The following is an 18,141-nucleotide window of genomic DNA, read 5'->3' as shown; positions in this document are numbered from 1 at the left end:
CTTCTACACTCGAACAAGGACCCTTGCATAAGCTTGCATCGTTAGAAAAGCCCTTGCGTAATAAGGTATTTCATCAGGGCAGTTTTCTTGGCGTTGAAACTCTTTGTGCATGTAGTTCATGAACTGGGAATCCTCTCCAGATCTACAGAAGTACACTCAGAGTGAAACATTCAGAGACATTGGGTTGAAAATTTAAAAGGAAGAATCATCAGTCTTGTTACGATCAAAAGATTTAAACATTGAATCACCGTAAGTCATAGTTATGTATTGGTTTTGAAGAGTTTATGTGACCCCCAAGGCATTCACAAACAACTCCTTCAAGATGTAAAGTTTTGTGAATTTGAGCAAGAATCAATTGTCAGTTGCAGTTAAGCACCTTTTCCCTTAGTTTAAGGGAGCACAAACAGTCGTTATGAAGTCCATTCCCATTTCTGATTCACCATCCAAAAAGCTGACCGTCGTTCAGTGCAGCTAAAACTAACGCGCTCTGGGACAGCGTAGCTGTTGTTAATTAGGACACATGAACCTTGTTCAAGGAAGAGGTTTGGTGAAGATTCTGAGGCACAGAAATCGGCACTAGCCCCACAAATCTATGAAAAAGCGTGGGTTTCTCATGAGATTTCCAGCTAATCCCCAGACTGCATACCCTAATGATTCTTACGTGTGCTGGTTAGCTTCCTGTCACATCTGGTGTTGCTTTTCCACTGCACGTTGAGTAATTCCATATACAAAGCAGGTTAAGATTTCCATTAGGATTTAGTAGTAGAAAAAGCATTTATAATTAACATGTTTGTAATTTTGCTGGCTCCAGAGACACAGAATTAAAACATAAATTATTTCCAGCCTGCATTTAGTGTTTATCAACGCTGAAAAGAGTAACATGTCAAGAGAGTAAAGTCGAACATCAATATACCAAAAACACGTGAAAAGAATTTACTTCTCTCCACCCCACCGACATTTCTACAATTCGTAGGAGCCCACCTATTTCCCTCTTGCACGTCACAGGGTCCGTCAGTTCCCATAACGATAGAGCACTGCGGACAAGCTGCAGCACTTCAAGAAGTATCTGAAGCCTCAGAGTTGATGTGGTCATGAAAATTACTTAAGAGCTTTTGCTCCAATGCTGAGCAGTCTCCCTTGTATTCCTGGGGCTCTCTTTTGGGCTGGGGTTTTCCACAACTGATATGTTTTTGTCCATCTGGGTTTCTTTGTAATGAGGTGACTTTCCTTTTTTCCTTGTAAAATCTCAAGTTCAGAAGGAAAAGGAATAAGCACAGCTGTAGCTAAGACTGCACTTGGACAAAAGTATTCTTTAACCACTTAAGTGTCACCGAAAGAGGTAGGGAGACCTCCCCCTAATTACCTGGAACATATTTAAACTTCTGCTACCAAACCAGAACGATAGCTTCAAGGTTCAGAAAGGCCAACTGTTACAATCACTCTTAGCATGACACCAGTGACTTGTTTTCACACAGCAGCTTTTGTTTGTTTATTTCAAAAGTCTTTTAGGGTTTATATTCCTTCCACTGCAACTTCTAGTCCCTAGAACTCACTGAATACTACGCGAGTATTCTCGAGCATTCAAGGGGGACAACAAAACCAAAAGCAGCACATCCATTTGGAGGCAGACAAGAGTTTTTTGAAGGCCCTTCTCCTTGCCTGCGAACAACTGAGTTTGCAACAGCGCACCCGATCAGCCAGAGCACAATTGTAAGCACCCATTTCCCTTGCTGCCGCAGTTTGCTCAGCATTTTCCAGTCTCTGGAGGAAGCCTGATGGGAACTAAACACCCACCCTTTACAAAAACCACAATTTTAACAGCACCAACCATTAACGCTAATGGATAGAAATCTCAGACTCAACTCCTACAAATTAACTTATGCAGTACACGTAGATTTCTTATGCTACAACAGAGAAATAAACAAACAAACACAGAATCAATGCTTAACAAATACAAAACTTACCATTGCTGGATAAAGAAGTTCTTCCTGCAGATTCCAAAGATTTCAAAGTAACAGCCAGATGCAGAAGGTAAAAAATGCTACTTTTCTCAAAGTCTTTATTCTGCCACTCCTGGTGTGAAAGGGTAAGGGGCGACATCCATTGCCTTCTGCCTTCTCCTTCAGTCTTTAATTCCTTCAGCTGACACGCATCATCTGCATCCATCAGACTCCCCTCCCATCTGCCCTAAGCTCCTTACTTTCTTCACCCCAAATTTTCAATCACCTTCTCCTCTCCCTACCTCTACCGTGCTCTGAATCATTAAGTGGCAGTTGTCCTGGCTGTAAGCACAGTTTCCAATATCTTTTAAACTAGTAGGTGTAGGTAGTGGTGATTTCAGGGGCATCCCGAAAAGGTTCTGTCATCTCCAGGTCACTGGGGTAACCTGGATTTCTTGGTAATGGTATTTCTGTGTTACTCCTTGATTTCTCATGGTCCCTCAGAGGTTGATGACACACCATGACCTTTAGGCCCCCATTGGTCTGCATTAGCTGCTGGTATTTAGGGGCGAGGGTTAGCATCGTGGCTCTGGAGTGTCTCTTTTAAGACAGCTGCTAGCTGTGGCCTTCATCTGTGGGAATTCCTTTAATGCGTGCTTAAGCTTTCCCCTGAACATTTGGAAACATTTATATCCAGTTCATGACAAAGCAAATAGAAAAATGCTCGGGTGGCAAGAACGTTCTTCCAGCTCTCTGTACCAGGTTACGATGCCGATCTCACAGCACTCGGCCTTAGTAAAAATAGAGTAGAGCATGGCTGGGGCTTTGTGGCTCTGGGCCAGGGCATATTCCCAGGATTCTGAAAAATCCCTCTTAGTTACTCGCATGCTTAGCACTTTTCTGCTCTCTGATACGTGTGGTGAAACCTTTTTGACTGCATCAGATTGAAGATACGCAAAGTTTTAAAAAGTACAAGGAGGTCCACAGGTACATCTGGGCCTATGTTTTCCTAAAATATATCTTCCCAACAAAGTTGACTGCTGCTCTCGGTTCCCTCATCCTCAAGGTATCCCTTGCCTTGCTCCCCAGCAGAGGATATGCTTTCTGTGCTGACTACGAGTAAGCATACTTTCGTAGTCAATGCTGTCTAAATGACTTCATTTTGGTGTTTTCTGATTCATGGTTTATTACTGTCTTTGGGCAAAGACTGAATGTAACTTTTATGCACAGCAGCAGAAATCGCATTTCAGCTAACATCAAACTACTCCCTACCAGGAGTAAAACACATGGCATTTTGTTTTAGTTGCAGCAGTGACTCGTTTGTATTTGCCAAATTTAACTGGATACAAATATTGAACCAGCTCCACACTCGCATTCGATCTGCTCTGGGCTTCCCCATGAAGAAAAATGAACCTCTGCTTTAATTCTTTCAGCAGAAGCGTGCAAAGCACCGGGAACAGGCTAAGGAAACTGGACCACAGCTCATGTAAAACAACTGAAATTCCAAATTAACTGTCTAATGATTTGCAGTCCTAAGTGGACTGCGACCCCAATTATCACCTCCACCACAGACATGAATTGCTAGTACAGAACAGTGTTCAACACATACTGTCTTCACCACTGACCCCCCAGAAAGAGGAGAAGCAGAGATGAGCACAAATCTAAGCTTGAACCAAGTTACATTTTACTGGAAGTCTTGTAACCCAGTTGTGAATTTGCACAGTTTCTTATGTAGCTGGACAAAGCAAAAAGCTGAATTTATAAGGTCTTTTAAAAACTGCCCCCTCTAAATCACAAACCTAATATTCCATCACTCCCCCTTTTAGCGAGGGTGGGTTCAGGCTTAATGGAAATTTACAGCAATTTACATTTGCGTGGTTAATTGTTTACAAACAGTGGTTGATAATAGCATACAAATGAATTCATTGCCTTTTATCTTCTTTGGTTCCTCGCTGCCCTGCATGGTCTACACCTGCCCATCATCTACAATAAGGAAGCAGATAGTGTTTATTTCCTTTATTTTCTCCAGTTTTGCTACATGCAGAAATCGAAAAGATATGCTTGAGATGCAGGTAAGAACATTCTAGTTGAATTGCTTTCCTTCTGATGATGTCCTTAGAAGCTTTGCAGCTGTGGCAATAACTGGTTGGAGTTAATATTGCAGTACTTCATAACGAACATGAAGTGAAACAGCCCTATTTTCAGCCAAGTGGAATAAATAGTATGCTACCTATGATGACTTAAACATTGAAGTTTTGGGGGTTTTGTTTGGGTTTTGGCGATTGGTTTGTTGGGTTCCCCCTGCCCCAACAGGAAGAATCTGTACCTCTTCAATGATTCTGATTTTCCTTTAAAAAAAAAGAAAAAAAGAAAAAAGAAAATGTCCGTGACAGGTAATAATCTTTATTTTCAATGAAACATTGACTACTTCAAGATAAAAACGTTTAAGTAAAAAAAAAAAAAGTTGAGAGACATCAACAAAACCCCCAAATACCATCATTTTACATGTCATTTTTCAGCATATAGGAATCCTCATTAACTTAAAAGTTATAGTAATTGCTTTCTACATATTGAAAACATTTCAGTGAATGCTAGATAAAGGGCTTCTGATTTAGACATAGATACGCATCACTCTCTGCAAATACCTGCCTTTTTTGAACATGTTCGTTTCAAGTGGGACAAATTGAAAACTTCCAACTGAACCTATCTTTTACAGAACCCTTACGGTGGGGATTTGTATCACATGTAACCAGAACCCAATCTAACAGTTCTTTATTTTCAAGATCTCCAAAATGAAAAGCCTAACGATGTTTTCCAAATAAACTGTGGATACCTGAGTTTATTTGACCCTCATTGGCTAAAACACCATGGGTGGTGGTGGTGGGGAAACAACAGGAACAAAACCAACCAAACCCAAAAATTCTATGTAGTCCTTGCTAACCTGCACCAGTTATTTCCTGTAACTCTGTTATAAATATTTTGAGGGTGGGCTTGGGCTTTTTCAGACAAATGCACAGACAGTCTGTCACCACAGAGCTGTGAGGACTTGGAAAAGCCTTTAAGGACATTGAGGTAGCAAACACGCCTGCCTCAGGACCAGGCACTCAAAGGGTGACTTTTTGTGACATGCTTAGGACCAGTTTGGTCTATACCAGCTGAAGGTAATGGTACCACTCCCATCAAACCTTGGTTAAACACTGGCATTTTTGTAAACTGTATCTGAGTGCCTTAATTTATTCCCCAAAAGGAGCACATTTCCCCACAGAGACTGCAGCACAAAGCCTCACCGATCCTTCCTTTGTTCCCCAGAGCCTAAATGTGACTTTGTCCAGCAGTTCAGAAATCTACAGGGAAGAAGTTTCAAAGCAGTCCGAATGAAACATCAAGTTAACATTTCTCATGTCAGTAATGTTTTTTTCCCCTTTGACAGATGCTTCTGCTTTTCCACAGCATAGAAAATCCCCACCTCAGACAGAAATACCTAACGCTTGCTTGAATCGGGAAGAGGTGCCAGCTCGCACATCCTCGCAGCACAACCCTCGGCGACATGCACGGTAGGGCCTTGGCACGTAGCCCTCCACTACAGGGAGCACAGCTTGGGCAGGACGCCTTGCCTTTCCTGGCAATATTAATGCTAACCAGTACATCTTATTCATGAAGGGAAGGCGAAAAGAGCCCTCAAAAACATATCACCAACTGCGGCGAGGCAGCAAAATGTTTTATCATCAGTATGATTAACAATTAAGAGCATAAAGCACCTAGAAACTTCTGGGATTCAAGCAACAAAAAGCACACAAGGAGGAGTATTTATAGTCAACATGAAGTACTGGATAGGAAAACAACCAAAAATAACTTGCTAGAGAGGGGAATGAACCTGGAAGGACACAGATTTTTGGGTCCACCTGCTACCACGTGAATGAGCAATTCACACTGCTGCAAGTTTCCTCAAGAATATGCACACAATTAGCTGTCAAAGCGTGGAAGTGCATTGGGAATTTTAGTGCCAATGACTTCACTTCACTTCTTGCAGCCAGCTGTGCTCCCAGCCCCATCCCTACAGAGAGTTGCCAAAGTCTTAGAACGCAGAAGTTAGAGTCCCTGAAAGTCTGAAACGTACCTCTGTTTCACACAGTACTTCTCTATCAAGGCCACGGTCGCATTTTATCAGTGTGTCCAGAAGCGCTGTTACAAAAAGCATAGCTCCACATGTCAGGTAGAATAGAACAATTTGAAGAAACATTGGTACAATCTTAGAAGAAGCTGCATACGCACTTCAAATACTGGAGTCTTTCACCCACCGCTGTCTCATCAGATAATTTCTCATTAAAAAAATATTAAAAGAAAAATACTTTTCTTGAAAAACTTATTCTGTATTTTCAGATTGCAATATTCTAGTAATAACACCCGTATTTTCCTGGGTTTGATTCTCAATTTCTCTGCCTTCCTTTCTTCTCTATTTTCCCAGGAAAAATACCAACTCTCAAAGAGCCCGGAATTTAAGTAAGCACAAAGAGGAGAAAAAAACAATAAGTACGGGAGTCAGAATTTCTCCACTGTAAAACTCTTGAAATCTTTGGCTATCATCATAATTTTATGTACATGTATATCTTTTCAAATATGGAATACGGATAACCATTCGGGTCTGAAAACACAAGGAGGCATATGGTGACTTTCATGAGTCATTTGGGCCATTAGCAGAGGTAAAAATACATGTCGTTTATTTTCTTATTAAAATATAGCTGCTTAGAAGCTTTGAGTAGCATTACAACAGCTTTTAAATTTTCTTTTCATTACAGTTACATACCGATGGTTGCAGGCAGGTCTCCATTTCTTGATGCTCCTACACATGTTCTGGTTATCAACTATGAGTGCGCAGTATAAAAGTGCTGTAAACAGCCTAGTCCCAACATTTGCCTGAATCTAAAGCTATTATAGTATTCTCCATCCCCCCCAAACCTCTGTTTTTGTTTTGTTAAGCACTTCTGTTTGTTGATTTTTTTTTTTTCAACCTTACATGCATTTTTTCTCTTGCTGCAATGATAAAAAATAATAGTAATCAAACCCCTCTAGATCCCAATAATGTCAGACTTGCCTAAGAAATAGATTTTTCAGGGGGGTTGTCTCTCTTCATTTGTGAAACATGCTCATTTTAATAGATAACATACTCATTATTGTAGCTTGTTCACATAGGGAAAGGAATTAAGGACTCAGGCAGAATTCATGAGTACTACTACTGTGAGACTGTACAAATTTGGAGAGTCAGGTTTCACAACAGATGAAGTGTCCCAACAGCGTTTAAGAAAGCATCATGGACAGGGTGTCCCAAAACTTGAAAATATGGTGGAGAACAGAGACAGGGAATAATCTGCAACGCACATACCATTCTTACGCAGAAGATTTCCCACAAGCGCATCCACAGTTCTGATGCTGCTTTCTGAGTAAAGTCCTTTTGATTTTTAATGTAGAACAGAACTGATGGTGAAGCTGTGTCTGCTGCTCTAAATGAAGGGAATAGCACATACTCTTAATTAGAAATCAATGTTATGGAAATATCAAGTACAGCAACTAATTTTAATCAGCTTTTGAATCCAGATCCTTCTTTCGTGGAGATACCATCAGGTAATTCCTTAAAATACTGAGACGCTTTTTCTACATTTGGGCAGACTTACTATATGTAAGAATCATATTATACCTAAAGCTTTCGTCACTTCCATCGGAAGCCAGATAATTACATCACAAGTTTCTCACCGACAACAACAGATACGTCACATGTGACAGAATTGTACTTCAGTTGCACTTCTTGTCAGTGATGGAGTGATGGAGTATATTGTCAGCAAAATTACCAGGATGACTCAGAGAGACTGCCCACAAACTGGAAATAATTTTGTTTTCTGTGGGAAATTAAGACATTTACCTGTCTCCTCTTTTTCCAAACAAAAAGAGCATGCAAGCACAAATCAAGGTGGGTTTTTTTTGTGTTTTTGTTTTAAAATCTTTTGCATCTTGGATCACATACCTAGAGAGCAGTAGGCCTTAGAGTTCCCAGTGCTTCCAAACACTACTGACTTTGGGAAGTGGCATTTAAGTGAGAAAATCTGTTTAGCCAATAGCACATAGAGTTTCATATCAATGTAGCTCCCTCAGTTGACTACACTGAAGCCTGTAACCTAGCAGATACGTGTCTTATTGATGGGCTTAACTGAAAATATCAACATGTGCTCCTTCAAATGTGAAGGAAGAGAAAGGGAGAATACAGTTGTGGGAGAAGTAGACATAAAATGAGATAGAAATAGAGCCACAGGGGGCAGCCACCACATATGCCCTTCCGGACATACTGTACAGTTACAGACTTTAGATGATATCACAAATCCACGTGTCAAGCTTCAGTACTTAGAGCTAACTCTGCATTTGACTTCTTCAGATTGCTTCCTCATCTCATTAAACGCGGCCCCCAGATGGCAGATGGAAAAATAAAGAAAACAATTGCAGATTTCACAGCCAAGACAGACAAATACTGCAAGCAAACAGATGCTGTGCCATACTTGGAAAAGGTATGTCATATCTTTACAAACCACTTGACAACAAAACCTGACACAGCAAACATCAGTGAAGGCACTTAGATCATTAAGTCAGCCGGCTGGAGTGGCCATTTATATGACTCCTGTCTGTCAGATAAATCTGTCAGAAGAAAAAGCCTGCACAAGGCAACGCCAGACACTTCACTCCAAGAGCAAAGGGAGAATTTGTACTCCAGAAGCTCAAACTCCACTACATCCCACCTCAGCTGTGCAATACACACTCTCCCGGGATCAGCACCTTTCACAAAGCAGCTGCAAGGAATTAATTGGGACATCTCAAAAGCACATGCATTTTGTTTTCTTACCTGTGGGCAGTTCTAGTGGCGTTCCCTGCCTTACTCAAAAGCGCTGTGTAAGCAGGTCACTGCAACCCAAGTTTGTGTTGTGTTAAGATAACAGCGATGGTGGTGTGTTAAGATAACTTGTTTTGACATTCAGCCATGGTGTTTCACTTGGCTAGACCATCACGCCTACAGGTGCCAGATAAAGACAAGGACAAGTTGTAAATGTCACCCTTTGTACTTTGTTGTGCCCACTGCACTCGCAATCAACCCACGGTGGGATTTGGAACACAGATAAACGTAGGAGTGTTTTGCTTAGGAAGTTAAGGGGAGGGTGGCTGGGGGCAAAGGATTTTAACTTGAGGAATTTCTTACCTCTTCCATTCCATATGTTGTAGGTTCATCTTACGCTCTCACAGTTAGCTCACATACCAGCTTTGCTTCCCAATGAAGGGCATAGTGTGTTGGTAACAAATACGTATGCAGCAGCCTCTAAAAAGCACCACTCCTTTAAAGCTTTCACACTAAATACTGAGCTGCAGGATCCCAATAGCGAGGATCAAAGAGTACTTTTTTCCTCCCTCTTAGGAAATGGTAACTACTTCAGTCCAGACTCTCCAGAAGGACATTCATTGCGCTGAACACAGGAAGGGGAAGAGCCTCTCCTGCAAGTGACCCTCACCTAAGGCAGAGCAAGGTTATATCCAACGAAGCAAGTTCATTATGGTGTGAAAGAAATCATCCTACAGGACAAAACCAGACACTCGGTTCTCTTCACGAAGCCATACTGGCACGAACACCACCCCTTGAACTAGACTGGGACTTCAACTCCAGCACAGAGGTATCATTCGTCCAAGTCGTGGGTAGGTATCTGTTTTCTCTCCTTTTGTTTTTTTGTTGGTTTTTTTTTTTTTTTTTTTACTGTCAAAAGTGTTTGCTATAAAGGAGATGGCCTCTGAGGCGAGCAATAGCTCCTGGAGTTACTAGAACGTTGGGGTTTTTTTGACTCTAGAGGAGAAGCATGTTTTGCTTTTGACATGCTTCTGAAATTAAGTGGAAGTGGAAGAAGGAGAAGCATGTTTTGCTTTTGACATGGTTCTGAAATTAAGTGGAAGTGTACAGCGGGGTGGAAATCAGAATAGTAAAACTCACAGGGTACAATTCATATCCTGGGGGTGACCACATTGCACTTCAGGTGGAAGCTTGACTTCTTACACTTGGAAAGACTGAAGTAAAAGGCTGGCTGCCTGCAGGAGGTGCGAACAGTGCCACAGATCTCCCCTTCAGCAGGCAGCAGCGGTGGGATGGTTTCTTTTTCCTCTCACGCATGGCTGGGAGAAAGGCACCGCTTCATACGACTGAAGCTGGGACAACAGCCTCAAATATGGATGAAACCTGGATCTTTTCTTAGAAGCTCAGGAGGAATTCCCACAAGACGAGGCCACACAGCAGTCCTTAATGGTGCATAAGTGACAATCATATCTTCTAGGGCAATTAGGTGACCTTTCATGTCATATCAGTCACCGACTGAACCTCTTCTAGAAAACTAGATGGCTCTGTCACCCTGCTACCCACACGGTATTACACAGCCAGCGGACGCCCTGGAGAACAGCCATCCCGCTTCCAGCATCCCATTAAGATTGGGGCAAAAGTTAAGGGAAAGGGAAGAGGCACGAAGGAGAAGAGTCACAAAGCAAGAAAGGTTGTGAGCTTTATGCAAATTTACCTTGCAAAGAGGGCTACTGAGTCTGAACCAAATTAATATATCCTGTACATGAAGATTTTATCTTTCTGTTTGGTCAAAGGTGGCGTTCCTTCTTGTTTCTCTTTGTAGTACTCCATTAAATTTACCAGAATCAAAGAAGTTGCAGACAAGGCAACATTTCTAGCACTTGACCCTAGATGCAATGACACCGAAGGACCGACAGCACGACTGGCAACCCCTGCGTGGGCTAGGTCGCACAGCCGGAGCTCCAGGGCAAATGGGGACAGCCCCATTTGTTAACACCGGACTTCCTTGGAGGCCCCTCTTGGGAGTGATCTACGATTGCCACTCTGTTGTATGCCAGTTTATGCCTCTCAAAAGGGCGTTTTGTTTAACAGATCCAGACTGCAAAAAGGAAAACCGACCAAAGCTTTCTCCCTTGTGGCATGCCGAGACCTACACCACCAACACCCACACGGACAAGTCCTCCTGGGACACCTGTCTGGTTATTTCCAACACCAGGACCACGCAGAGCACCCCGCACACTTTCCACCCACACACCACTCTGACACAACACACGCAGCGAACGCATCCTCGCAAGCCCAGAGACAAATGGGAGAGAGAGAAGCGCTGCCAGAAAAGCGGTGAGGAAAGTTGTTTCATTCCCAGCCAAGTGACTCAGAGGAACCAAAGGACAGAGGAATTTGTTGCCAACTTACGGCAGCGCGTAGGCGTGCGTGGCCTGGGCATGCTCCCAGCAGTACTCCTAGAGGTTATCACGTCTCCTGCGCCGACATGCTTATACACCCACGGGGTGAACACTCCCGAAGACAAGGAACCAAGGAAAAACTGTCAATTCATATCAAACTAAGGGGCTACGCAAAGTACCTAAAAGTGAACAAAAGAAAAAAAGAAGACAGACAGACATCAGACACGAGTCTTTTCATTCCCTCAAGTTCCAAGAATTTGAACGTGATCCTTTTAGCTAGACAAATTATGCTTTGTGTTACACCGCATATGTCTTTTCAACACAGAACAGAAAACAGACTTAACTGGGGAGCAAGAGAAAACTTTAATACCATGTCCAAAATTGCCTGCTTTTTATGAATCAAGCTACACTTGTACTGATAGTCCATGAATTTATAAAGACTTTTAAAAATAACAAGGTCCAGATTACATATATAGTTGGAAAACAGGTGAAGACATGCACTTTTGGCAAAACATACCCAGTCAGGAAATAACGTCCAGGTCAAACAGAAGTTCATAAATGATTTTGATGTAACTAGTCGTTTTCAGGGCTGAAAAGAATAGTTCTTACCATCAGACTTCCCAGCACTGCCAAATAATCTGTTAAATCATTTGCATCAATCAAGTGAACAACTTGAATTTCCTCCCTCTATTGCCTCCAGGCTACATACACTGGAAAAGATTTGCTCATTATACAGGTAATAAGTTTTACAGAACATGTCCCGTGCCACGCCTTACTTTTTAAGGCAGGGATTCATCAATGAGTGCCAATTGTGGTAGTCTCACAAGGCATCACAAGAGAAAACACTATGCCCTTTTCAGAAAGCTGCAAAGCAGACCCTAAAAGCCACACAGAAAACTCTGCTCAGCTTCCAAAAGCCTCAAGTTGTACCACTCCAGCCAAAGGCTCTCAGGCAAATGAGGCTGGGTCTGGTCCATACAGCCATAGCACACATGATAAATTCAGACTGTTTTAGCAAGAGGAGCTGAGCATAATCCCAGCTCAGAGCTCCTGGAATGCCGTTCCCACACCTGTACAAGAGTACAGAGGACTGAGTTAATTTTTGAGCTAAATATTTCCAGAAAAGACTCAAATACATTCTATGAGATTGAGTTTTCTTAGGGAATCTGCAGGTAACAGTGGAAAAGCTGAAAAGGTTTTGGCTTTCAGTGGACAATTCTGTATATTCAACCACAAAGCAATTACTGGAAGACGAGGAGGAAAGGAGTCACGAGTTTTCTTAGGGAATCTGCAGGTAACTGGAAAAACTGAAAAGGTTTTGGTTTTCAGTGGACAATTCTGTATATTCAGCCACAAAGCAATTACTGGAAGACAAGGAGGAAAGGAGTCAGGGTTTGCAATGAAAATTACACAACGCAAACCTGCAAAAATGAACCAGACTTCCTTTTTTTATTTTTAGCATTTAAAACAACACGTTTACTCTTGTTCTTCATAGCAGAGAATTATTTCTCATTTCCAAAAACGCAGACAGTTCTACTGCTGGGGCAGAACCGCTGCCCCCTACCAGCCTCACGGTGACTCTGCTACCTCTGTGAGCAAACACGCTTCGCGGATCAACCAGCTGCGCCTTACTCATCGGGTGTATTTCTTGTTCAGCCAGGGTATATTGAAGCTGGAGTCATTACAGACAAACCAATCACAGTATTTGTAGTCAGGGGTAGAGGCCTTATAGACAACACAGGCTGTTGCCATACGCCTAAACCAACCTCCACACCAGCTGGATTCTTAATTTTTAACATCATAGAATGAAACTCCCTAAGAATGAGATTTTTCAAGGGCAATCTGTGACCACCTCGGCTTTACAATCTTGTCAGAGTAACAAGTTAAAAGAACTAGAATTTTTATATATGCTTATGTATACCTATAAACACCGCATGTGTGTGCATTTAAGTATTTATTTACTTTCATCTTTTGACACAGCTATTTACAGGAATGCAGTGAAGAACTGCGTCAGCAACACCTCATTATCTAATGATCATCTTTTATGATATTCTTCCCCTTCCTTGAAAAGCCAAAGTAAGACAGGACTTATGAGACTTCCTTATGAATACAGGCAGTGGCAGGCTCAGTCCTACAAAGGCAAAGCTAAATTAGACATGGATAAAGCTTTCACGAGCAGCAAAACAGTCACACTGCTGCTCAACAGAGCAGTAAGTCTAAAGAGGGAGACCTCAGGAGTGATACAAAATCCTGGAATATGAACGGGCCTGGTTACAACAGCCCATCTCACCAGCAAATAATCTAAATCTCATTTTTCTTGCCTGTGCAGATTAATAGTCTGAATAATGACGGTTCAATAACCTCTAGGTTCAAGACACACTCATCTTACTGTGCAGGTTTCTGGGGAGATGGGGCAACAAAAGGTACAGAAGCATTAGTAACTTGCAGCTTACCTCATTATCAAGTTTCCAACTTCTGTTTCAAGAGAAGGGATTCAAGTATTGATACAATCATGAAGAAGCCGACCTAAGTAAAAGCAGAATACACAAATTCTGCGCTCATTAGTAAGAGCGGAAACAAACTAGCTAAGCCCTGGGCACCCACAAATGCACATTATTGGCCTAGTTCAACAACGATAATCAATGACTGAAGCCCGTTGGGAACACACACCAGCCTGAGACAGAGACCTTGCCCTAAAATTGGGGAATATCATCAAAAACATAAATATCTAATATAAAACTAACTCACCTCCCTGCTACAGAGCAGACACAGCAAAAGGCAGCAGCCAACCACCCCGGCATTTCAAGGGGGTATGCAGCATCCCCCACCAACCATCCCCAGCTGGTGGGAATTCACAATTCCCCACCCTGAGGAGCATCAGCTGCTCTTAGCCCTATCTTGACCTTGCAAGACACCTTTCTAAGAAGTTCTGGAAACAGCTGGGTTCTCAGTAGGTGTAAAACTGAACAGGTCAACGTGGTTTGCATACTTTGAAGGACAACGGGAACTTGTAATAAGGACATAAGCTCTTCATTTCTCATTCCTAGTGTTTGCCACACTATTTTTTTCAGTTAAATACTATACATACATTTTCCTCCTGCAAATTAGAGAGTGTTCATTGTAAATAAGCAGGTTGCCATCTGAACAGTGGCAAGTATTTTCAAAGAAAAGTGAAAAGTAGTTAACTGTCCTGCTAAGCGTGCAAAAGGGCAGTGGAAAAACGGAATTTAAGGGATTTTAAATGCAGCATCCAAGCGCAGCTTCCAGAAATACTTCAGACAACACATTACACCTCTCTAATCTCTGACACACCCTCTTTCTAGCCGAAGAATAATTTCCTATACAAAGCCTCTGACATCAGCGTCTCAGCGGTTTCTGCAGCTCCACCTCAAGTAATACACCCCACCCCCTTCATTTTTATAGCTTGTAGTAACAAGGTCGTGTTCGGGTGTTACTCTGGAAAGGAGAGGATCAGTCTTCATCTCTCCCTGCTCCTTCAGGTGAAATAGAATCGGGAACACCCTGGACGGTCCCCAAATTGTCCCCGCGGGGACTCTGCTCTGGCAGCCTCACGACGGGATGCTGCTGAGTCCCGGGTGCTGGAGGGAGGAATCTGCAACTCCCAGGCGGGGGATAGCGCTGGCTCCCAAGAGCAGGAGGGAATCGGCCTTTTGGAAACAGAAAAACTTTCTCTGATCTGCTTCTATGGACTTAATGAGGATCATATATGTAGAAACGCAGTCCGTAACCTCCAGACCTCTTTCTTCCCAGTAGATTTCGCTATTGCCTATCGGGTATTTTAGTCAACAGTGTGACACAGCTTATTTGTGTTTTCCTCAACAGATGTGGTTCCACCTTAGATTTCAGGCCTCCTGCTCTGATGACCGTGTTCCCATCTTCTCACTCAGAATCTTTTTCCCTTTTGATACCATCTGATGTGATAACCAACAACCCTCATTGCCTTCCTGCAGCACGGGACAAGGAGTATTGTGGGGTTTTGTCTCCAAAGAAATAAAAAGTCTGGCTTTGCCTGTTCCTTCAGACCAAATACGTGTGTCCTTCCCACCTACCTCTCCGTTACAGATATCTGTGCCTCTCTAAAGCCAGGCTATCTCCAAAAATTCGACATTTTTGTCATGCTCATGCTTACAGCATACCTTTTTTTAATGTCAGCGAAATTATTACCTGGAATTTTCCCCGTCATTCTACAGTTTGGGGGTTGCTGTTGTTTTAAGATTTGAGGGATACTTTGGCGGTAATTGTTAATGCTGCAAAAATATTGTAGGGGGTACTTAGTTCAGCCTTTTCGCCGTGACACCTTGGGAGCTGGGAGCAAGGAGGGGTGCAAAAATACCAAGTTAACAGCTGAACGTGGCATTTTTTAGTCAGCAATGTGTTACGAAGGCATCTTCTGCCCAGCACTCACCTTTGAACAAGCGTGTAAGTAGATGAGATCAGTACGATAAAAAGCTTGAGGAGTGTTTAACCTTCTTGTTTGAAGTGTGATAATTTAAAAATGTCTATTCGTCTAAATTTCAGGGGAAAAAAACCAGAATCTCCAAGGTCCTTTCTTTGCAACAAACTGGTCGGTTCATCACACTGAGCAAACAATGGCGTGTCTAATTATTGTGGGAATATTCGCAAAGGGCTAACGTTATATATGACGGTAAAAGGGTTTTGATTAACCAGACATTGTTTGGGAGAGTATAAAATTTTTTTTTCTCTTTCCCCTAATTCTTTCTGCCTTTCACAGATGAACCAAGCTCACGGCAGGCCCCTGCCGAAATCTGACAGTATGAATTGGAGAACAGTAATTTATGTTATTGTATTGGTGAGCCTTGCTGTAGTCAAAGCCCTGCCTAGAAGCTATCGGGACATAGGTAAGAATATATCTTATACTTTTACTCTATTCTTTTGTATAATACGGAACCATACCACTTAGCAGGTATGGTTATTTGGTAGCTCGCTTCGCTTCCCTGGGTATCTTCTTCTGGGTGAAAGGTAGACAATAAAACTGTATTTGTATAATTTTTTTGTGATCAGACTTAGATGTGTTGCTTTTTTATAGCTTGAGAATCTACGTAGAGTGCAGGAGGGCCGGTCTGTTGAAAGGTAATTTAATACCTAGGAATGTGATTACCCCAGTAATTTCAGGAGCTCCAAAAACTGAAGTTAAGCCTGCAGTTGCTCCAGCCCCTCTCCGTAGTTCACGAGGCAGCGAGAGAGAGGAGTCCCAAGAGGGATGCTACCTCCAGGTTGCCATTCAGAGGAGCTACGTTATGCTGTTGCTCTGTATTAGCCTTTGGAGGGGTCTCACTCTCTCTTCACCAACTTGCGAAGGAGCCTGCGATGACCGCACTTCTCGCTAAGGTTAAGTGCCTAAAATGGGACAGCTGAAACCCTCCAATAGCGTGCCGCTCAGATGCTTTTCACATCACGTCCTGTTATCATTAGTCAACTTTTTTTTCAACTTTAAAACTTCCAAACGCGCTAAATGGCCCAACAGTGTAAAACAGAACCTATGTTTGTGTCATTTATCTCATGTTATCATCTCAAGTGACACCCTCGTTACTTTGAGGGAGAAGTTGGCTTATTTCTTTGATTTGTTTGATCCTCAACCCTACCGACACGAGGGTGAGACAGTAGCATGTTGATTTGGGAGCAGGCCTCTTATTTTAAAATTAATCTCTCAGAATATTCTCTGACAAAGAAGGAACTCAAGAAATTACTGCATTTAGGTTTGCCCATTAACAAAGGCCCAGTGGCAAAGGAAAAATATTTGCACAGAATCTTCACATAGATTGGACAGATTTATCTTCCTCTGGGCCAGTTCACAACACGGACAGAAGGATGCATCTCGGTGAATTCTTTAGAAGCTTTGCCTACCTATGTAATCCTCAACTTATCCCCTCTTTTCTGCAGAGAAAATCCTTCATCCGTAGCTAAAGAGTGGTGAAGCACATCTTTAAATAGCTAAGGCAAGGTTACAAGGTGCTCTGTAAGGTGCTTATTTAATTATGTGAAGTGCATCACCAAAGTAGCTGAACGCCCTCCGGGTTTTAGTGTGTTCCTCCCCCCAACACTTGAGCCCGGCAGGGAAATTACATTGGCCCTATTACATTGTAGGTCAGAAACATCTTTTCGCATCCTCGTGCTTAAGTCAAATAGAGAGTTCGATCTTATGCCTTCCAGCTCCCAGTGCCATTACCCCAGCCTTCCTCCAGGGATCCAGTACCAAAAATAAAAAGCATTTGATGAAGCATTTAGTAAACATTTTTCATTCGAATTATCTTGTTTTGCAGAGGAAAAAACCAGCATTGGCCGACGTTTTTCTCAGCTGCAGGAGAATAATTTTAAAGCCATGTAAGTTGCCCAGGTAAAGCGTCTACTTGCAAATTTGCTGCCACTGTGTCATTTGGAAATGAGCATGCACGGTGAGCCGAACCCTCACCCGTCCTGCCAGCCCGCGCAACTCAGCCCGGGGACACACGGATCCTCTTACTGTCTCACACGTAAAAGTCAAACAATTAGTTTTCAGGTAGCCAGCAACAGGTTTAATGCTGTGTGTTCTTCTCGTAGTGCCATGATCATGTTTGCTCAGTATGTGCAAGAAGGGACGTTTGACAAAGCGGTTAAAATGGCTGAAGATGTCACAGACCTCGCCAAAAGGTGTGCTGCCGCACCCAGAGCCAACCCCGACTGCGTGAAGCCTCTGGTAAGCACGTTTGTGCTGCTTAGGTGGCAAACATTTTCAGAAGTGACTTGTAACTTCAGAGCCCTGGTATGCATTTTTCCAAGGAGGCATGAATACGTTAGTAAGAGACTTGGCTTGTGTACACGCATTTGGCCTTACTGACTCTTTCATTCTCTGAGCTCCAATCTATAAAGCATCTCAAGATAGGTGGAGGCAAACTAAGACCCGCTCTTC

The 18,141-nt window shown here is 42.6% G+C and overlaps 1 protein-coding gene across 1 annotated transcript in view; it reads left to right on the top strand.

Annotated features, from left to right (window-relative positions):
• The first annotated feature begins 8,395 nt into the window (after nucleotides 1–8,395).
• LOC104288320 (alpha-fetoprotein-like) overlaps nucleotides 8,396–18,141 on the top strand; it is a 19,579-nt gene continuing 9,833 nt past the window's right edge. Inside the window, 4 exon segments of the mRNA XM_009887106.1 lie at nucleotides 8,396–8,491; nucleotides 15,967–16,093; nucleotides 17,516–17,576; nucleotides 17,793–17,928. Of these exon segments, the coding sequence (XP_009885408.1) occupies nucleotides 8,396–8,491; nucleotides 15,967–16,093; nucleotides 17,516–17,576; nucleotides 17,793–17,928 (420 nt within the window).

This window comes from Charadrius vociferus, unplaced genomic scaffold (assembly GCF_000708025.1).
Source record: "Charadrius vociferus isolate BGI_N301 unplaced genomic scaffold, ASM70802v2 scaffold376, whole genome shotgun sequence".
In the NCBI taxonomy this organism is placed as follows: domain Eukaryota; kingdom Metazoa; phylum Chordata; class Aves; order Charadriiformes; family Charadriidae; genus Charadrius; species Charadrius vociferus.
The sequence above is the reverse complement of the archived record's forward strand: the minus strand, read 5'-3'. Positions and strand labels throughout refer to the sequence as shown.